The sequence below is a fragment of the Grammomys surdaster genome, unplaced genomic scaffold, assembly GCF_004785775.1.
Source record: "Grammomys surdaster isolate TR1022 unplaced genomic scaffold, NIH_TR_1.0 125876, whole genome shotgun sequence".
NCBI lineage: Eukaryota > Metazoa > Chordata > Mammalia > Rodentia > Muridae > Grammomys > Grammomys surdaster.
The window spans coordinates 304,543-327,112 of record NW_021620701.1 but is presented as its reverse complement, the minus strand read 5'-3'; the positions used below and the strand labels follow the sequence as shown (position 1 = coordinate 327,112).

Sequence of the window (22,570 nt, the reverse complement as noted above, 5' to 3'; positions counted from 1 at the left end):
CCTTCCCACAGTCACACCGGTAACCTGGGTGCTCTGCTCCTGAGCTGCAGGGGTTTGCAGGTGACGGTCAAACCCACATGAAGCAGTAAGTCCCTTACCTGCTTCCCCTCGCGTGCTTTCTGGTCTCTTGCCACTGTGGCTAACACGGTGGCTGCCTGCTCTCCTCCCATCACTGAGATGCGGGCATTTGGCCACATGTAGAGAAACCTTGGACTGGAAGGAAAAAAGAAATCATCAGATTCATGCAGTACAGTTAGGCACGGTGGCAAAAGCCTGTAAACTGATTAAAGTATAAATGAGGGAGTGTGCTGAATGTCATCTGATACTCCAAGCCCTAGATAAACTGATAACTTATTTTGTTTTGTTTGTAAACATGACCCTCTGTAGCCTGAGCTCACCTCAGATTTGCTGTGTAGCAAGGCTGGCTTTGAACTCCCGATTCTCCTTCCTCTACCTGCTAAGAGCTAGGATTACAGGCATGTGCCACCACGGCTGGGATTTACATGACCATCTGTAACTTCATTTGAAACGCATTTCTTTCTTCAAAAAGAAGCTGTGGCCACGACCCACCTGTATGCTCGGCCACACATTCCGTAGTTTCCAGCCCCATACGATCCCCCAATTATGACAGTTATCTTAGGCACTCTGGCACAGGCTACTGCAGCTACCATCTTGGCACCATCCTTGGCAATTCCTTCGGCTTCATAGTCTCTACCAACCATGAATCCTAGGAGAAGAGAAACACAGTCTTGAGCAGTGGATGTACATGCAGAAGTCAATCCCACCAAGGTACTGTCAAATCCTGGCTTAAACTAACTTTATTATAAATCTTCTCATTCAAATAGAATAGTCCCACAGGAAGTGCGTACCCCAAAGTATGCTTCAAAGGACCACAATAAAAGTCTTTCTTCACAGGCTGGAGAGATGGCTCAGAGGTTAAGAGCACTGGTTTCCCTTCCAGAGGTCCTGAGTTCAATTCCCAGCAACCACATGGTGGCTCATAACCATCTATAACAAGATCTGGTGCCCTCTTCTGGCCTGTAAGTATATATGCAAGCAGAACACTGTATCTATAATAAATCTTTAAAAGAAGAATCAAAAAACTCTCTTTATGGTTTGTTTGTTTTTGTTTTTCTCTGTGTAAGTCTTGGAATTCATTCTGTAGACCAGGCTGGCCCCAAACTCTGCCTCCTGAATGCTGGGATTAAAGGCATGAGCCACTACTATCACCAGCTCTCTCTGTTTTAGATGTCCTTAAAATACTTTGTTTCAAGACACACAGATCTTTGAGCAACAGAAGGAAACAATCTGTCTTTGAGAGAGCATCACAAGGCAGAGGCTTGATGGGAAGAGACTGTGACATTGCCACAGGAAAGGTAGCGCCTGGCAAGCCAGCCTGGAAGGTTTCCACGTCCACTGACCTGGTTTAAAATAGGACTCCTCGTTTTGCAGCACTGCCTAAAACTTTGATGAAATAAAGATTAATGTTTCATGGGCATGGTAAGTCCCTGCCAGGGGCTCAACAGCAAGATTTAAAAATAAATGGTTTTCTTTATAATTACAGGATTTCTCTGTTTCTTCAAGCCCCAACTCTGAGGAACTTGTTCTTCTACTGTAACATGCCTTCTATGACAGGGGCATACCCTTCTCTTATTTGAGAACTATGAAGTCAGGTTTCAGTTCTCTGTTCCCACCTGAGGCTCTGGGGGAGGCATTTCTTTCCCCTGCATATGTAGACTAGCTTGTCTGACTGACTCTGCTCTTGGTTGGCAAATCTCCAATACTATGTCATCCAATTCAGTCCAGCAATCCTGTGGAGGAGCTGGATGTGCTGGGACACTGAGGGACTATACCAGGACCCTTGCCTTTGCTGGTGAGGTCTGACACTCTAGCCACCTTTAGAAGCCAGTCTTCAGAGCATTTCAGAATCAGAACTGCTTTAGCCAATGCATCTGACTCTCCAGAATATTCTATCATAGCTGCCCCCAAGGATCAGCTCTTCTCAAGCCCTCACCTGACCTACTCTACAGACAATGCGCCTCCAAAAGAAAAGAAGCCACTTCCTCTGGTTTTCTCAAGTCCTCTTCCCTACCATACACACACACACACACACAGACACACAGACACACACACACACACACACACACACACACACACAGAGAGAGAGAGAGAGAGAGAGAGAGAGAGAGAGAGAGAGAGAGAGAGAACAAACAAACATACAAACACACAAAAAATCCTGTAGTCTTGCTTCCTCTTTCCCTCTACTCTTAACTCTGTAGGAAAAAAACAAAACCAAAATAAAAACCAAAACAGAGTGATAGTATTCTTCCTTGAGAGTTCTTAGTTTCCCTTTTTAAAAAAAAAAAATCTGTTCTCACTTCAAAAAAATGGAGAGGGGGAGGGGGAGACAGCAGAGTGGCTTGAAGACTATCCCGAGCCTTCTCTTCTCCTCAGGTATTTTTCTCTATTCCCACAGCTTTAACCACCTTCTCCTCATTCTGATGAAACTCACACTTTCATCCCCAGCTAAGGTATCTCTCCCAGCCCAAGATTTGCTCAGTGGCATGTCGTACTCCCCACACTAGTGCCTCACAGGTCCCTCATATCCAATGTTGCAAAGCAAAACCCAACCTCTGTCTCCAAAACAGTCTAAATGAAGCAAAATGAGACAAAAATGGAAAAATTGTCTAAGCAAATGTTTAACTTCATAATCGTTGAGTCACAGTCAGAAATGAGGTCCCTAGCATCAGTCAACTTCAGGGACTTTTCCTTCTGTTCTTACACAGGCTACCCTGTATGAACCTCTCAGGTCACTATCTGGAACTAATTCCTCTCAAAAGTCATCAAGGGATGAGGGTGTGGCCAGCGAGAAAGAATTTATCTAGTGTGCTTAAGGCCCTGGGTTCTACTCCTAATACTGGAAAAACAAAACAACAATAACCACACATATACACATACACACACACCCCACATACAACACATATACACACACACACACACACACACACACACACCCCACACACACACACACACATACATACAAACACCATCTAACCAACTTTGAACTTGAACATAACAGAGAATGAATGTGTTTCATTACTATATAAGGTTCTGCTCAAGGTTGAGAGGCCTGGCTGGTCTACATAGTGAGTTTCCTCCTCAGGAAAAACCTGTCTGAGCTCAACAACTACTTAAAAGCCTCTGCTGATAGGTGGGGTGGTGCATGTCTTTAATCCTAGAACACAGAAGGCAGATTTTTGAGAGTTTGGGGCCAGCCCAGTCTAGTTAGTGTGTTCAAGGCCAGCTAAGGCTACACAATGAAACCCAATTTTAAAAAAAAGTCTATCTTCCAAGGAATGGAAGTTTATCGGTAGCCTGAGATATGTATGTACATCAGCACAATACAGTATACAAAACGGTAGAGCAGAAAACATCTGCAGGTACAGCAGGAGACCTTCAAAATCAACCTACTCCTGCTTACGGTTGTCAATGCAATGTTAAGGTCTGAGGCATAATGTTCACACTAGTCACGGGCCATTCTATGGGGCTAAAATGCAAATCCCCAGGCTTCAGTACAAACACACACTTTCAAAATACATTACTTCAAGACTGGGCAGATGGCTTAGTCAGTAAAGGGCTTACCAGGAACTATGAGGGCATGATTTTCACCTCTAGCACTCAAATAGAACACCAGGTAGTATGGCGTACACTTGTACTCCCAGTGCAAGGAAGACAGACAGAAGGATCTTTAGGGGTCACTGGCCAGCCAGTCTAGTCTAATAGATGAGCTCCACCCAGGAAGAGACCCTGTCTCAAAAAACAGTGGACAGCTCAAGGAATGATATCTGAGGTTGGCCACAGGCCTCTAATACACACACACACACACATACACACACACACACACACACACACACCCCAAAGAATAGATAGATAACTGATTGGTATTATTTCAAATAGAATTAACTGTGTAGTAAAGAGATGCTCATAGGATGTGCTTGGAATCATTAGGATTCTGAGACAGTGAGTCGGATACCCTCTCTGACGACGGGAAGAAGGGACGCCCTGCTGCTCCTGGGTGAACGGTAGACGTGAGCAGGAATCAAGAGAAGCCATGTGAAAGTGTGTAATACACGAAGTTCATAGACTGCTTCACTTAGATTATTTTATTCACCTAAAATAACCTGAGACTACTTAGTACTCATGAAGGAAGCTCTCTGCATTAACACAGGAGCTGCAGGGGACAGTGCGGCTCTGGACCGAACACACTAGAACGACGGCCTCACCAGTGATGTTCTGGAGAAACAGCAGGGGGATATTTCTTTGGCAGCACAGCTGGACGAAGTGGGCGCCCTGTAAACACAACATAAAAGCACTTGTTCTTTAAAAAACAAACAAACTCCTACCCAACCCACACTTGCAGGCAGAGTTAAGAGCAGAACCCTTGTCTGGCTAGTCTGACCTTCTGTTTACTATAACAACACTTCAGTGCTGCCCTGTCACCAGGATATAAGTGACGTGAGTCTGCAAGGACTTCCATTACCTTTTTATTCACATTTGCCCAAGTGACTGGCAGGAATCTGCCCTCAATCTGCAGGTCTCCAGTTTAAGAAGAGCAGAACATAAGCCCTCTGTGGTATCAAGGCTGATGTTTACATCTGGGTGACCATTTAAAATTCCTTCAGATCCAATACCATGTTAAAATAGGCATCTTTCTCACTGACACAACTCACATAAAATTTTTAGGTTAGGTCAATGTTAGAGACTTCTGGCCTCGAGGTTAAGGAATTATTTAATAATCTCTCATGTATTCTTTCCCTATCTGATTTTCATCCCCATGTTTGTCTTCTGTTTTTGCAAATCCTTTTACCTCTTTTAGAAAAGTTCTGGCAGACACAACATTGCAAGGTCATCCTCTGTATGACTATGTTTATAGAAAGGAGGAAACCACAGAGACCTTTGGGCCTTATTTCAATAAAGGAAATGTCAGACTGGAGCCAAATATAACTTCTCTAGGGTTTACCTGTGCCAAGACAGCAGACAAACCAGATTGTCTGCTTAGCTCTAGCCTGCTCTGATATTTACTCTACGGGAATGAGCACACTACATACTCATGTGTGTGTGTGTGTTTTAAGCCAGGGTATTTCTATGTAGTCTTGGCTATCATGTAATTCTCTATGTAGACCAGGCTGGCCTCAAACTCACAAACATTCTCCTGCTTCTGCTTCTCAAGTAGTAAAATTAAATTAAAAGCATGTGCCACCACATCCAGAATTATAGAGAGAGACATATGCATGTACATGTATGTGTGTGCATGTGTGTATTCTTTAAGCTGCTATTTTAGGCATATTTAATATCTTTAAAAACACTATAAACTATTAAATGAAAATTGGTAAAACTTCTATATATGGCAAAAAAAAATCATTTTTTAAAAGAAAAAAACCTAAAGAAAACAGTACAGTGCTTTAAGAGTACTAAAGGTCCTTTGTAATATGATTATGGGTATAGCTCAGGCTGGACTTGAACTACCCTGCTATCTCAGCCTCCCAAGTGCTAGCCCTACAGGAGTAAACTACATGTCCAGCTACCATCTATTTCCTTTGAGTTTGTTTTTATTTTATAATTAAGTTGGGAGAACTAAATATGTATAGTAGGATGCAGAAATTAGTTTTATGGCTAAAACATTTCTTTAAGAACAAATATATCCTCAATTAGCCTGAGAGCTTAGCAGTCTGCTCCTCTCTCAGTAAGGGCACTACTCTGTCAACTGAAAAGGAAAGACTGAGGCTTTTTTTTATTACAATATTTTACCAAGGTGCATGAGTTACACATTTCCACAAGTTTAGGTGAATTTGAGACAAAGATATGAAATCAAGTCCTGAGCTCAGAGCACTAGGGACTCCCCCATTCACTGCTGCAACTCCAGTAACAGTGACCTACGATCTGCACATTACCAAAAAAGTAAAAATAATGTTTTTTAAAAGATGACTGGAGAGGTCACATCTCAGAACCACTGACGAAGGATATCAGAACCGCCCCAGCATGGAGGACCTATAGAATGAGACACTCTCAGGGCAAGAATTCCCTGCCTTCTCAGAACACTTCCAGGTAAGCAATTATAATTCCAGCCTCTCATGGGGATCTTCCTAAATCACCCAATAGGCTTTAATAGTGATACACCCAGCTCTGCACACCATGTAAACCACTGTAGAAGCCAGTCTAATACCAGCATGGTGCACAAGCACACATGTGTCGTTCTGCTTCCAACACCATCACTGGCACACAAGCACACACATCGTGTTCTGCTTGCTAAGAGATCCAGGTGATACTACAAAGCTCTCATACAATACATTTTAATCTATTACATGACCTTCAACATTAATTGTGCTAAGCTAGAAAGTCTTAATGCATTTAACAGTACTTGCCTTTTTCGCAGATTCAGAAAACAAAACTCCATTGTTGCCAATGATGCCAACGGGGTACCCAAATATTCGAGCAAATCCTCAAGAGAAAATGAAAAAGAGTTGTAATTTTCAGGGGGCTGCTTGTTTGCAACAGAGGCATGCTGCACATTGTTTAACTTGAGATCAAAATCTCAATTAAAATGTAAATAGAGGTGGTCTATGGAAAAAAAAAAGACCTTGTGTTTTTTAACTCCTAAAGGTACTAGGTTTCTTGTTTGTTCTGTTTATGCTTCTCAAAAGTCCATATTCTATGTAAGGTTTTTCTATATTTACTTAGTTTGATTAAATGATTCATTCAGAATACACACTTAGTACACATGTGAGTGCCCCCCGCAGTGTACCAGAGACCAGGATGTCCTGAAATATTTCTTTTTAAAGTATAAAATATCTCAAACTTGGCTGGAGAATTCCTAGCAACGATGTGGGTCACAACCATCTAAAATGGGGTCTGATGCCCTCTTCTGGCACACAAGTGTACATGTAGATAGAGTGCTCATATATATAATAAATAAACCTTAAAACATATATAAAATTCCAAACTTTAAAGAACATTTTTAAAAAGAATATTCTGATTTTGTCTTTTATCTTTTATCTTTGCCCCAGATGCTATATCTCTATCAACAACAACAGTTTCCAGTAGGACTCCAAGCTCCACACACACACACACACACACACACACACACACACACAAGAAAGGGAAAAGAACACAGCATGCCATTTTGAGAGGCAGATGCTTAAGGTGATTTGCAAAGTAGAAGAACTTGATTATAGAAACATTCTTTCCCCTCTCGACAAGCCTGGTTCCTACCAGAAGCAAGTGCCAAGTCCTCAGAGCCCAAGAACTTACTGGCTATGCCTGGACATTGAGTCAAAGGCTTCTGCCAAAGCCCCCTATCTGGACTTAGCCACTAGGCTCCGGTGCCCAGCTAGGCTGCCCAGTATAAAGCAGGTCCTCTAAACATCACTCAAGGAAAATGAATAGAAAATGTGTCAACATATGGACTGCGTCAGAATGCTGAATTTTCAATGATACACTTTTGTTCTTTACTTCTAGCTTTGTCTGGATTTTATTATTTTTTTGTCATCATTTTTTATATGCGATAGAACACTCTTTGAGGGCCTCATAGGATTCTCTGCGTGTCTCAGACCTAATGTCCCTGCCAGAGGCCTGTGTGTGATGACAACCTAAACGTGTTGACCCTTTAGAAGCTGCTGAAGAGGGAAGGCTTCCAGGAGGGCTGGAAGTGATGCATCCTCAGTCCTGCCCTACCCACGAGCGGACGGAAATCTCGCACATGATGCTAACCACTTTTTAACCACTTACAGTTCAGCCCTCCCAACGTCCTGTGGGGGTGGGAGTGAGCAGGCAGGGGCAGGAGTGGGCGTCGAGGCACAGACAGACAGGCCGAGTAGGGCACATGCTCTTATTGTGCCAGTCTCTCAATCAAGAAAGGACCTTTACTAATTACCTGACCCAAACAGAAAGGCAGTATGTCATAGAAATCTCCTAGGCTTACATGTAAGTGTGCAGAAGAAACTGTAAGGAGCTTACAGAAACACCCAAGCCTCTGACACCCAGCTCCACTCTCCTTTCTCATCTCTCTTCTCTCTCCTATTCACCTATCCCTCCTCTCACCCCAGCCTTACATGAATTCTGGTACAATGAAGAAAAGATGGGGGAACCAGCTGTGTCCCCGATGCAAGGACACAAGAGTGCCACGATCTTTTAGCAGGTACCAGGCAAACACTTAGAAGGAGGAAACAGTGACAGCTCATTCATCTTAGAGGGAACAGTCTCTCTGGATTGTTTTAAACCGCTACACAATGAGGGCTACATCCTGCACTGCTGGCAGACAAATCCTGCCTATATATCAAACAAACAGCTCTTAATCACTTAAACACCCAAAGAGAAAACCACAAATTCCCCTTCCAGCATGAACCGTCCTCTCGCTCATACATTGAGCTAGGAGGAATTGCCAAGATCCAGTCCTAAGCCTCCACTGACAGCTGCAATGTGGATTGTTGTAGCTTCTCTTCCCCTGTTCTGTTAAGTTTTATTCAGGATAAATAGTGTATTTTCAGGCTTTTTACAGTCTAATAAAATTTACAAAATTTGTTCTGCCATTATCTACTGGTGGGTTACTATGAGTCTAGCATCTGTTTGAAATGGTTTCTTTCAGAAACTGACAATGACAACACTTTAGATACACACTGTTTTCCCTGACATGGCATACTGTCGTGAATTTTCAATTTGGTGTTTGAATGCATCCCTTAAGAGGGGCCTGGTGAGATGTCTCTGAGGTCAAGAACATTTGCTGCTCTTACAGAAGACATGGGTTCAATCCCCAGCACCCACATTAGGTGGCTCAGAATTGCCTGAAACTCCAGTTCCAGCGTGTCCAATGCTGTAGTGCAGCCTCCAAGGTCACTAGGCACATATGAAGGCATACACTCATACACATAAAAAACAAACAAACCTTAGGAAACAAAAATATCTACAGAGAGGCTCTGGGAAGACTCAACTCACTCAACAGCCTCCTGTGAAGCTGCACATTCTGTGTAACTGGATGAACTGGACCTACACGAGGGGACAGGCTGAAGTCTTGAAAAGAATTGCTACCCAGAGAACAAAAAGCATTGCAAATACTCTCTGCTCCTGTCACATCAAGGCCACAAGGTCACAGGTAAGAGTCTACGCCATAGCATCAGGCTGTCGTCATTTTAAGCTCTTTGGATCCAGGAAACCATTTGGGTACAAACCATTTTCATAAAACAGTGACATCCGACAGCTGACTCACACACTTATGCCTCTCTGGATTACAAAGCTCCTGGCGTGAGCTTTGTGGCAAGTGACGACTTATTTCCAAAAGCAACAGAAAATGTTCGTGTTTTCAACTCTTCACTTTTGTACCTGTAACTAGCGTGTCTCCATATAAGGCCTTGAACTCATTGAATCTGCTTCCATCCACGATTCTAGCGATGACCTAAGAGGAAAAATAACAACACTCCTGAGAAATGACATCACAAAAGCATGTCTGCAGTGACTAAAGTGATTTAAAAGGAAGGCAAGTCACAGCGATGTCACCTTCCATCTCATGCTACACAGAAAAGCTCTTCAGAATTTCCCTTGACATGCACATGGTTCAGTGCCCGGAGTCATCCCATGCTGTGATGTTTAGGATATACATAAACATATGTAGGCAACCACGCATACACATAAAAAATAAATAAGCCTTAGGAAACAAAAATTATCTACATGGAGGCTGTGGGAAGACTCAACTCACTCAACAGCCTGCTGTGAAATTATACATTCCGGAGAACTCTGGATGAACTGGGGCCAAACAAGGAGACAAGGCTAAAAAGTCGTGAAAATGGCTGCACACAGGAGAAGCAGCAGAAAATCTGAGGCTGGTAGCTAAGTCAGAGCTCCAGGGGTCTGTTCAGTGCCTTTTCAGGGCTTCAAAGAATTGATGAAAATCTAAAGCCCCACTGAGGGCTTGGAGTGAGGAACGCTGGAATGACTTGTTGGTGACCCGATGTGTCAGGGTAAGTCACTTCTTAGAAAACACTGTCATTTACTCCATGACACTGCAAAGGTGAAGAAGGGGTTCTGACAGCTGGGAAACAGATGAACTGGAAGGAGAGGAGTGTGTAAATGATGCTGAGAGAAACAACTGGCTTCAACTGCGGCTCTACCACAGGGACACTCATCACAAGACCCTTAAAGCCCTGGGGACGCAGCTTAATGGCAGAGATCTTGGTGAGCATGTGTGAAGCCTTGGGTTCCATCTCCAGCACTGCCTCCCTCCCACAAACAGTCCAAAAAAGTTCTCTAAGCCTGTTTGTGACCCCATCTTCAATAGAGGATAACACTTAGAAAGTACTAACTAAAGCACATGGTCTCTGAATAAAAAGTAGCTATTATTACTGTTAAGCCTCAATAAATATTCATTAAGTCTCAGTAAGAGCCAGCTGAGAGACTGGCTACATATATTGTTCATGTAAAAGGAATGGAGACTTTTAGAGAGTTTATCCTTGAGTTTCCATCACATAAGTCTTTCAGTAGAGCGCATGCTCAGCACACTTGAGGACCCGACTCCAATCCTAGGAGCAAGCGAGCAGACTGCTACACATGAAGTCTGTTCTGTGCTTTTATGGACTCATTTGAGATGGTGCATATGACTCCATGACACACATGCTCCCTTAGCTGAAAAATAAGGGGCTCATCCCAGCATCTCTCCTTACAGAAAATGAAAGCTTACTTTAAATTAGATTTTAGTTATTTTCCTAAATATGGGGGCAGAACAATTTTTTGGTCTGGCAGACCTTGTAAAGGGAACCTTTTGACAAACAATCAGCACATCACAGCTTCAGTCTTCTACATGAAGGTGAAGCGCCCCAGAGGCCCCAGAAATCCAGGGCCACTTTGTATAAAACAACCTCAGACTGGCTTTATAATTATATACATACACACTCTTATACATAAAGTATATTAGTTACCTTCAGAAGAACTCAAACTTCAGAAATGGGCAAGTAATAGGATAATATTCTAGCAGCAGAAGCCAGTGCCCAGAAAGGCTGGGTCACCACTGCACCTGACTGAAAGAATAAGCCCCAGAGGCTGGGTTTTACAGTATCACAACAGCTGTGTGTGCTACAGAGGCCTCTCTGTGAGGCTTATTTATTATAGGAAAGAAAAATGGAAACATTGTAATAAATGACCAGCAAGAAGCGGCAAAGGCTAGGTTTCCATTAAAGTGCAGTGAGAAGCATGCAAAGGCAGGGACTGGTGTCTGCTGGTTCTCTATCTCTGATGCTCAGAACTTTGTACTCAGTAAATGCTGCCGGCTAAGTGAAGTACTGGCTATTCTAGAAGAGGATTCTCAGCCATCTCAGGAGATCATGAACACCATGTTTTCTGTCTATACTTAATTAAAAAGTAATTCTAAACTTTGTAGCTGAGTCACATTGCTAAAGTAGAATTCCTATAAAATCTAAGATTTAACAGTAGTAACAAAGTATTGCTTAAATATCTGGAGGCATCTCTACAGTGTGCAACAACACCTCACCAATTCACACAAAAACAAAACAAAAAACAAAAAAAAAAGTCTGCCGACCATGTTGCCAGACACCCCTTTGAGAATTTGAGAGCTAGCCATAGAGAAATGGTTCCTGAAGAGATTTTTAAGGATAAGAACTACCATATGTACTTTATACCAGAAAAAGTACAATTTTTAAAAACTTACATACATGGGGGGAGAGGATTAAACATGTATATACATACATATATCAAAAGTACATTATTATGTATTAGAAATACATTAGTGTGTGTGTGTCTGTGTGCGTGCATACAGCCATCCCTCATCCATGAGGACTTGTTTTGTTTCATATCCAAATCCGTAAATGTTGAAGTCCCTTGCACAGAATGCCTTAATACCTGCAGATCATTTACACATACTCCTTTAAACTTTCAGTCATCTCTAGATTACTTACAATAAGCATCAGAAGATAAATGCTCCACGTGAACAGCTGGCATACTATGCTGTTTAGGGAATAATGATAAGAAAAAAAAAATCTATACACGATCAGTACAGAAATATACCCTTTTCAAGGAGTTTGGAGCTGTGGTTGATGGAATCCATGTACACAGAATCCCCAGATATGGAGAGCCAACTATATACACAGATTAAGCCAAAAATATCAAGATATTAGCTGTTTTTCTTTCTGAATGAGAGAATAGGCAATTTTATTTTATTTTCTGTGATCTTTCCCCACTGCAACCCCCACAGCCAATACAAGATAGTCTTATAGTCAAGAGGGAAAGTAGCTTAGGATATCAAAGCCTCCAGCAAAGAATCTCATTAAGATGATTTCCTAACTTAAAATGTATTCTGCCAGCTATAGAGAACTGAAGAAAATCAAAGCCTACATACTCTAAGCAAACACTGAAAACTGTCACTCTAGCTTCCAGAAGGCTATGTCACAATCTGTAACCATAGCAACACCTTCAACTATAATTGTCTACTCTCTGCTAATGTCATACTGATCTAAAAAGGTATGTTTTTTTCTTCCAACAACTTAATGACATTTTGTCTATTTGGCGAAACGAGAGCACTGAGAGAAAATAGCTGAAAATGCTGTGACTGTCCTTGGTCATTCTTGCTGCTTACAAACCAAGTTTCCTCATGGCACAGTGAAAACTTCCCAATCACTGAGAGCCTTTCCTCATTTGCTGCTTACTGTAGACCAGCAACACCAGGTGCACCAGCCAGGACAGCGCTCCTGGATGTGACCACTCCTTACTAAGACCCACAGTTGCCCCCCTGCATGAACAGAAACTTTAGGGGTGGCAGCTTGACTCATGGGTTGGGTCCACCTCCCACATACCTCTCGGACATCAAAGCTTCTCTTAAGGTTCGCACCAACTATTCCATACAGTTCATCTGCGGGGAACAAGGGTTCTTCAGAAGGCTCAACGGTAACCTATGGAAATGTAGGACAAATGCACTGTGTTTAAGGTCAGGACTCGGCACAGGACAAAGTGCTCCACAGGAAAATGAAAGACAGAAAGGTTCCTACTCACATCCAGTTTCTTCTGATAATTGAGACTCCTCACAACCTTCCTTGTTAAGTGAAGGGCGTGGTGGTCGTCCAAAGCATAGTGGTCAGTGACCCCAGACTTTCTGCAGAGCAAAGCACACTCTAATAATCAGAACCTGGAAAAGGAGAGTAATTAAATATCATAAGTCCTAAATACCCTCCCTGACCTGAGGATGATGACACCTTTGCTTCCTTAATAGATGCTATCTCATTTTCATAGTGTCCCTGGCAAAAGAGCATCCTCCTTACAAAGTGCATCATCCTCATGAACCATCCTCCTTACAAAGTGCATCATCCTCATGAACCATCCTCCTTACAAAGAGCATCGTCCTTACAAAGAGCATCCTCCTTACAAAAAGCATCCTCCTTACGAACTATCATCTTATAAAGAGAGGAAAGCCAGAGGCACAGAGACTAAGACCAGCAGCTGCTGCATCGGAGCTCACATCTTCGATTTCTCACCCTGACCTGAAGGCTACAGGGCTTGCTCATAGGACTTCTATTAAGATCCATCCTGTGTACCTTAAACAGTATCATGTGTCAGACCCAACCACATCCGGCATGTGTTGACAGCGTAGTTACACGACACAGCAGTAGCCAGCTGAGGCTTTGGTGTAGACTCCCACAGTGGTCTCTCCTCTCTCAGACTGCTGAGCTGCCTTCCTTCCAAGTCCTATGTGGCTCTCACTTGTAGTTAACAAAAGGGCTCAGACAACAGATAAGAATGGGATGCAGCGACACTGTGGTGAAAGCCGTGGGAGTTCTCAGTCACTCACATGAGGAATAAGCTTGGCTCTAGGGATCAGTTCTGTCCTAAGCAGTGGCTTGCTATTTCAGATACAAGTTTACTAGGGCTTGCTCGCTCTCTCAGCTGATTCTCCAGCACCATGTCTGCCTGCGCATTCCCCACCATGACGATGATGGATCAAACCTTCAAAACTGTAAGGCGGCCCCAATGAAATGCTTTCCTTTATAAGAGTTGCCATGGTCATGCCTCTCCATAGCAACAAAATCAAACTAAGACAGTATGGGGAAACCATTACAAACAGTTTGGATAATTTGTCTAGGGACTCTGTCCAACGTTTGAAAGTTGTTCTGGTGTTCTAAACAAGAACAGAGACCATATTTACTTCTCCAGAGCACACATGGCAGTCCCTCCAGCTCCTAAGTATATTTGACAGCCCAAATTAGCTCAAAGTGCCTCACACACAATGGAGGCTGTAGCTATGGACTCCTAGTTGCACTGTGATTCAGTAGAAATGGAAGCAGAAAGGAGATTCTGAGTCAACATTAGATTCAATGCTTTCCTATGAAAGATGCAAAAATTTGCCATAACAGGAAAGAGAAATCTTGGATGAGACACTATGTAAATCTTTGTTTAAAATGAACTCTTAATGATGACTAAGCAGGTATAAACATATATTGAAAGGACAGAGAACCCAAAGAATTTGTTTCTTTTTTAATTGAAACAGGCAATCTTCCTTAGCCTCCTCAGTGCTGGGATTATGGATGGGCCCAGCTTTAACATTGTTTAGTTTTGTGGATTTTACTTACTCATTATTATTATTAGTGTGTGTGTGTGTGTGTGTGTGTGTGTGTATGTGTGTGTTGTGAGGTGTGTGGTGTAGTGTGTTTGTATGTATATGATGTTTGTCTGTGTGATGTGCGTGTGTGGTGTGTGTGGTATATGTGTATGTGGTGTTTGTGTGTGTATATGTGTGTGGTGTGGTATATGTGTGTGTTTGTGTGTATGTGTGGTATAATGTGTTTGTGTGTGTGTGGTGGTGTGTGTATACAAGAACACTCATGCTGAAGTCCCAAAGCCAAGGTCAGAGAAGAACTTCCGGGAGTCAGCTCTCTCTCCACTAGCTCTCCCGGTCTAGAACTGTGGTTGTCCAGCTTTCAAGGCAAGCTCTTCAACCTTATTTTTTCAAAAAGCCATCAACACCTTACTATTTCCCCATGACTGCCAACAGATCTCCACAGACCACAGGAATGCTAACAGAATATTTGATGAGCACTAACGAGGAGGGCTCTATCCCAATTCTCTCCTTACACGGCAGCAGAAGGGCCTCAAAGACGTTCATCACCTCTGCCATGTCACAAGGGCAATCAGGGAGACAAGTAGAAGCTAAATTCCAGAGTTCCCTATACTGAATTTGATAGACTACCTATAGCTTCATCCTTTAATAAAGAAAGAGAAAGAAAAATTAATATTCCCCAAATACTATCTTCCTTTCTTTCTCCTGATTGATTCAGTCAGCTAGTTGGTGGTAGCACATGCCTTTGATCCCAACACTCAGGAAGCAGAGGCAGGTGTATCTCTGAGTTCAAGGCCAGCCTGGTTTACAGAAACAAAACAAAACAAAAAAACCGAAAACAAAAAACTGAAAACAAAAACCCAAAACAGCAAAAAGTAAGTCCAATACAATAATCGACTCTGACCCCCAATAAGTACTGAATGTGAGGAATGAGGGAACGGCTGAGATGATGGTCTCTTAAGCTAGTCAAAAGGCATGGCCTTTGTAGAAAAGAATCCATCCTTTCTCCTACCATAGTCACTGGGCTCCTTGGGGTTAGGATGAAACAGAACAGAGGACTTCTCATAGCTGACTGATGGTCAGGTCTACCTGCCCTTTAGGACACAGTCCTGAGTCCCTGTATGGTTTCATGGTAAGGTGAACTGTCCGGTCTGAATTAAGTGCCACCTTTTAATTAGGCAGATGCTTCCTAACAAGATCCTGCCCTCACAGTCAAATGTCTGCCAAACAATCTCTCAAACACCTTTAACGTCTCAGGCCTACAGAAATGCCTGGCTCCTGCTCCAGCTTCAAATCTGCTCCCCACCCCATGCCATTGTCTCAAATATCCGGGGATGAAGTCATTTCTTGTCATCTTTATCGTCTTCTCCTGTATCCTTCATAGGTAATCTATCAAGTCCCTCAATTCCACCTGGACAGTAGATCATGGCTGATAGATAACAAGCATTCAAGTGAGGTTTGTTAGATCAGTGAGAAACTGCCTCAGGCCTCAGTGAGCAGTGAGGTGCTGTGCTTGCTTTGGCAACATGTATACTACAATTGGAAGGATAGAGAAAAGATTAGCTCAGCTCCTGTGCTGACACTGACTCAGAGGATAAAGGCGCTTTCTCTGAGCCTAACAACCTGAATTAATTCCCAGAATCTACATGGTAAGATGTGTGTGTGGGTCTAGGGAGAGGCTTGACTCTCAAAAGCTATGCTCTGACCTCCACATGTCATCATGGCATATGCACATTCACAAACATGAGTGCATCCATGTCTGCCTGTACACAAACACAGACTAAGGGTTGTTTGTTTGATCTTAAGCGGCTAACACTCACTGGTGAAACACAGTTCTACAATCCAGAGAACTGAACCCAGAGCAGCTGACTGGAAAACAAACTATGGTTTGATCTGGCAAGAAAAGCAGAGAGGAAACAATGTAAAACTTCCTTTAAACAAACACAATGGCCATTGACCCTAAAAGGAAACAACTGCTCTTGCTTTACCTGCAATGCAGGTCAGCGCCTCCGAGATCCTCAGCAGATACTTCTTCGCCAGTAGCTGCCTTCACCTACAAGGATGAAAGCCAAGGTGAGACTGGTCCATGGATAACACTAACAAGCATATTGCTTAAGCTGACCACATCTACAATCTTCCTTCACAGAGCTGAAGTCCACTGCGCTTTCCTATCCCACCTCCAGGCAAAGCGAGAGATTGTTATCCCCAGTCTACAGAAGGGAAACCTAAACCCAGACTCACTGAGAGCTGACTACAGCTCCTGTACAAATGATGGAGTCTGGAAACGCACTCTCCTCTTCAGGATGATACTGCCCAGCACACCTCAAACCTGCTGTGAACCGTCATCTCTTACTGTCTGAGATCCCTCTTCTTTCACCTACCTGGTGAGCTCCCTCTTGGCCTGCAGGAGTCCTCATGGTGATGACACCCTGTGGTATTAACCATGTAATGCTGGCCTAGCTAAGGTTCCAAGAAGAGAATCCCACTTACACATCTACATGCTACCTTCTGGACTGCATTTCAGCACTCTTTATATACTTCTGTTATCAGCTCTATGCTGTGGGATCCTTGGGAGATTCATCCATCTTCAAATATTTAATAACCAGAGCTATAAAACCCAGTTATTTTATCTTTAAAGTGGGAAAAAAAATCACCTACATAAGTTACCCAAATCTAAGATCTGACAGAATGGAGCCAAGAAAAGGAAGAAAACAAGCAGCAAACCAAGAATGACTTAACTATAGCTCAAGAAACTATAACAAGAAAATGAAAGAAAAGTCATTTAGAACTAAATTCCAACCTCATCTGGTAGAAACTGTTGATTCCTACTTACTGGGCTGACTAATTTGTTTCTTGAGATAAAAATAAAAAGATTTTATTAAAATAGCGAGAGTTAGCCTAAGATACAGCCCAGGGACAGCTATTCTTCACTGTATCAAAGGCTCTGTATTAAATAAAATATCTTTCCACAGAGAGAGGCAATTAAAATTTTCACCTCCAATTATCCCACCCTCAGAAGTTAATTATTGGTTCTCTTTCCAAAAAAAAAAAAAAAATCAGTGCAAAAAGGCTTTCAGTCCAAACAATAACTAATTATAAGAGGTGTCTGAATATTTAAAGTCATAGAAAGAGATAAACAACAGATATACTATATTTATTCTCAGGAATCTGACTAATTTCCACTGGGGAAAAATAGGGTTGTCATCAGTTAGTATTGGTTGAACGCCCACAACAGGCTTGATGCTGTGACAAGTTCAGTGACACAAATCAGAAACAATAAAGGGGGTTCATTCTAGTAAACAGAAGTTGGGGCAGTAAAGGAGCCAGGAGAACAGAAAGCTCCCCCAAACCCTCTTCTTAGTCATTTGCTTCAACCAACTAAGCTACTTCAACTAACAGCGCCTGAACCCCATCCTTCAAAGCCTCCCCCCAGCTGCCTACAAACAAGTGTCAGGATATGGAATTCTCAGTACATGGTGCTTCAGACTCCTCCTCCCCTAGTCATTGGTCTCACATGGACCACTGACAGAGGTTCAGAGCTGAAGAACTCCAGGCTTCCATGACAACCGCATCAAGTTAAATCTGAGTCCACAGGAAGACCTCAATGCACCCTGCTAAAACACTGGGTGTTGCACCAGCACTAACTACATGCCATGAACCCTCCCAGTAGAAGTTTTCAAACGTCACTCAGACCTTTCCTTGTAAAGGTTTGTACCCCTCACCATGCAAAGGTCAATGTCAAGTACACTTTCCTCTCGTGAGCCAAGGGGAGCTATCAGGAACAGCATGGGAAATGGTAACAGGTAAGAAAACTAACATTTGAAATAATATTGGAGTGTTACCACAGTTAAAGTGTCAGCTCCTTCTGGTCTACCTTATCTTCCACGACTGTTATTAGAAACCACATAGGAGAATACTTACTTTGCATGAAAATGAGTTCTTACTAGTAACTGGCATGCCTTGGGGCCCACCATTGTAAACCATACATTTCAAAGGCTTTTTGTGTAATCATGAGATTATGCAGCAATCTCCACTACCTAATTCCAGAACATTCCATCACTCTCAGAAGAAGCTCTGTTCAGCAGTGGCCATTCCCCCTTCCTCCCTCTCCCTAGACCTTGACAGCCACATTCTACTTTCTATTCCATGAAATTGGCACCTTTAAATATTTATAAAAGTGACATCACAGTTTTTTGTGTGTCTCACATATTTCCCATTTATGCTATGAAGACCTATGTCTGAATAATTTTTTATTGCATGTATGTTATAGTTGTATAATTCCTTGGACTTTCTACTAACTATTAGATATCCTTGGGTTTCTCTGTACATGGTATATTCTGTAGTAAGGCACATGATTTCCTGCTTTGAGATCTAGGACCATGATGTTAGCATGTTAACACAGCAAATGCATTACTGAGAACCTCTACCATAGAGTCAGCCAAAGGGAAGGGAAGACTAGTGAGCTACACACAGTTCTCAGAAGGACTCCAGGCTTAGAGTTTAATTCTATGTGGCTACCCTACTGATATCTGTGTCTGTGTGTGTGCAATGAGTATTCAGGTGTGCATGTATGTGTGTGCACATGCATATGAGGTCAGAGTTCAAACTCAAGTATCATTCCTTAGGAGACATCCGCTTTGGTTTTGGAGACAGGGTCTCTCAGTGGGGCCTGGAGTTCACCGATCAGCCTTAGTCTGGTTGGCAAGCACCCTGGGATCCTTGGGTCTCTGCCTTTCCAACATTTGGGAAATGCTACACATGATACCCCACACTTTCTATGTGAGTGTCAGGGTTGAAACACACGTCCTTGCACTTATGTAGTGAGAACCTTACCAATGCAATATCCCCCAAACACATAAAATTCTTAATCTTTGAACCAGGACTAGTGGCATACGTCTGTTGTCCAAGCACTTGAAAGATGGAAGCAGAAGGACCTCTTGAAATAAGTAATCTGACTTCAAACTACTTTGAATTCATATTTCATATTCTCTCCCTCCCTCCTTTCCTCTCCACTCCTCTCGTGTGTGTGTGTGTGTGTGTGTGTGTGTATGATGAATATTGATACATGCTAAGCACATAGTCTACCACTAAGCCATACCCCAGCTTAATCTGAATTGCTAGCTGCTTTTGTCAATATTTCGGCACCTATTCATTGCACAGTGATAGTATTTTCACTCAAGTGTATCATGTACTTTGATTCTATTTACTCCTCACTACCCTTTCCTGACTCTCTCCTTCCTAATTCTCTTCCTCTTCTCAAATACCCTATACTCCACCTTCTTGCTCTCATGTCATATATATTTCAATTTGATGCAGGTGCTAGGGAACTGAATTCAGGCTCCCATGCTTGCATAGTAAGATCTGTCTGTATCCACTGAGCCATCTCCCCAACCCTGCTGAACAAAACTGTACTACATACACATGCGTGCACACACATACATACATACACACACACACACACACACACACACACACACACACACACCACACTGCTTTCTTTATCCATCTTTCTGTAGATGACATCTGGGCTGATTCCATCACTCAGCTATTGTGAATGCTGCTGTGATAAACACAGTATCGAGGTAGGTACCCTGGAGCATGCTTACTTAGAGCCATTTGACTATATTCCTAGCAGCAGAACACTGGATAATTCTGAGTCAGGGTCTATCTAGCCCATATTGGTCTCAAACTCAACACCCTCCTGTAGGAGGAGCTAAGGTGGGAGGAGTTAGGAGAGGAAGAGGAGGAGTGGGAAGAAGAAAAGTAGAAGGAAGAGAAGGAGCTAGGAGACAGGAGAGGAGAATGAGAGAAGGGAAAATGGAGGCGGATGTTCATGTGTCTCCTGCTGTCAAATTTAGTTGGTATATCTAGGTTGGGTATTGAGTTACACCTCTGATTGAGTGGGCATCTTGTTATTAATCATATAACCAAACATATAAAGCCTTTGATTAATCTATAAGAATTAGAATCTCATTCTCTTACTGGGCCTGCATGGATGGCGGAATGGTTTGGGCAATGCCCAGCCTTGCGGAGACAGTGTGGAAGATTGGCAGGGCCATCTCTCATGCTGGTGTCTCGTGGGTGGCAGGGCTGGTGTTTCTGGTGGGCCAGTTCTAGAAGCTGCGCACACGGCCTCTGGCTGAGAAACATGGCGGCTGAGCTAGGCAGAGCCGCTGCAGCTTAAATAGCCAGCTTAACCAGAGGCCACATTAAATAATTCCAACAACACCCTCCTGCTTCTGACTCCCAATGCTAGACCTACTAGAGCATTATCACCATACCTGGCTGAATTCTTAATCTCTGAAATGCCCTATCTTTGAATATGAGCTTTTAAAATGATGTCGAAGGGAACTACTACTGAATACATCCTTAGGGCTTTGGCACCTCAGCCATTTCCTGGTCTGTCTCCTACAACCTCTCAGTCTTCTACTAATGTGTGTATGACCCAGGCCTTTGCCTAATACCTCCTACCCAGCCATAGCTAGCAACTGTTAGTACACATGCTTTCAGGTGGAACACAGCTAGCACAGGGATGGTTTCCAGTCAGGGTGGAGCAAAGAAAGGCTGGCCTTGTCTCGGGGTGGTACTGTGAGGCATGTGCTCCAGCTGAGGACACAGGGAAGCAGGGGCTGGAAACCAGCCTCCTGTCCTTCCAGATCTGAGTGCCAAGCACACCCTGGCATAGAAGATATGTGCTTGTAGGAATTTTATGTTTGGTATGGGGCCATTGCATCTGGCTTGTTTTTGTTTTGTTTTTATGAAAAAAAAAACCTTTTTTAACAGGGTGGGGGGAAATTGAATCAAGGTCTCCTGTAGCCTAGGCTAGCCTTGCTCTATAGCTAAGAACGACCTTGATCTTCTGACCCTCCTACCTCTACTTTCTAAATACTAGGAGTATAGTTGTGTGTCATGACATCCAGCTTAAAAATGACCTTCTAGAATGAGCCAGGCATGCAATAGTCTCAAACAAATGAAAATATTTCTCACATCACGTTTCTTCTACTATATATTTAGCATCTTTTCCAGAATTTCATCATGTACATGAAAGCATACAAATGTATACTTCTGAATATCTTACCCAAAAGTAGTACAGTACAGATAAGCCAGTCAAATTCTTAAGAGTCAAAAAAGAGAATGGTGAGGCCAGATATGGCACACATTAATCCAAGCAGAAACAGATTGATCTCTGGGAGTTCAAGACCTGCCTGGTCTACATAGTGAGTTCTAGGCTAGCCAGGGTTACACATTGTGTCCCTATCTCAAAGAGAAATAGCGGGGGAAAGAAACATTAGGAAGCATTTAATGGGTTTATGTTGCAGGGAAAAAAAAACCTTCTAGAGCTAGATATAGCAACAGCTGCATGATAATGCAAATATGTTTAATGTGAACAATTAAGATTTATACACAGTAAATTTATGTGACGCATTATACTTACCATATTTCTAAAGGATATGATAGTTTATGTGTTGTATAATTAACTTCAATAAATCAATAATCAATCAACCAAGATTCTTATATTCTTACCAAGGGTGGTCCAGCCAAGAAGATGGTACCCTGCTTTTGTACAATGATGTTTTCATCAGCCATTGCAGGCACATATGCACCTCCTGCTGTACAGGAGCCCATGACCACAGCTATCTGCAAGGGAGACACAGACAAGCCATGAGACGAGACCCTAACAGTGTAGAGCGTGGCACGGGCAGAACATCCCCACAAACACTGCAGTGCCTAGATGCTTCTAACAGCTGATCCCTGAACTTCATTTTAGAAATGGAGTCCTGAGATGGTTCTTATTATAGCCTAGCCTAGCCTAGAACTCACAATCCTCTCATCTTCTGAATAATGAGACTCCAGGCACACACCACTCACCCCCAGTGCCCAACTAGTATAATGTCTTTTTTTAATTTATGTGTGTGTGTGCCTCTCTCTCTCTCTCTCTCTCTCTCTCTCTCTCTCTCTCTCTCTCTC

General features: G+C 42.8%; 1 protein-coding gene across 1 annotated transcript in view; it reads right to left on the bottom strand.

Annotated features, from left to right (window-relative positions):
* Positions 1-22,570, bottom strand: part of Mccc2 (methylcrotonoyl-CoA carboxylase 2) — a 72,809-nt gene that overhangs the window by 5,689 nt on the left and 44,550 nt on the right. The window contains exons 7-15 of the mRNA XM_028790201.1: positions 22,127-22,240; positions 16,591-16,655; positions 13,045-13,144; positions 12,849-12,944; positions 9,373-9,445; positions 6,423-6,499; positions 4,284-4,350; positions 571-727; positions 99-213 (exon numbers count right to left, since the gene is read on the bottom strand). Coding sequence (XP_028646034.1) covers positions 99-213; positions 571-727; positions 4,284-4,350; positions 6,423-6,499; positions 9,373-9,445; positions 12,849-12,944; positions 13,045-13,144; positions 16,591-16,655; positions 22,127-22,240 — 864 coding nt within the window. The remainder of the gene's footprint in view (positions 1-98; positions 214-570; positions 728-4,283; positions 4,351-6,422; positions 6,500-9,372; positions 9,446-12,848; positions 12,945-13,044; positions 13,145-16,590; positions 16,656-22,126; positions 22,241-22,570) is intronic.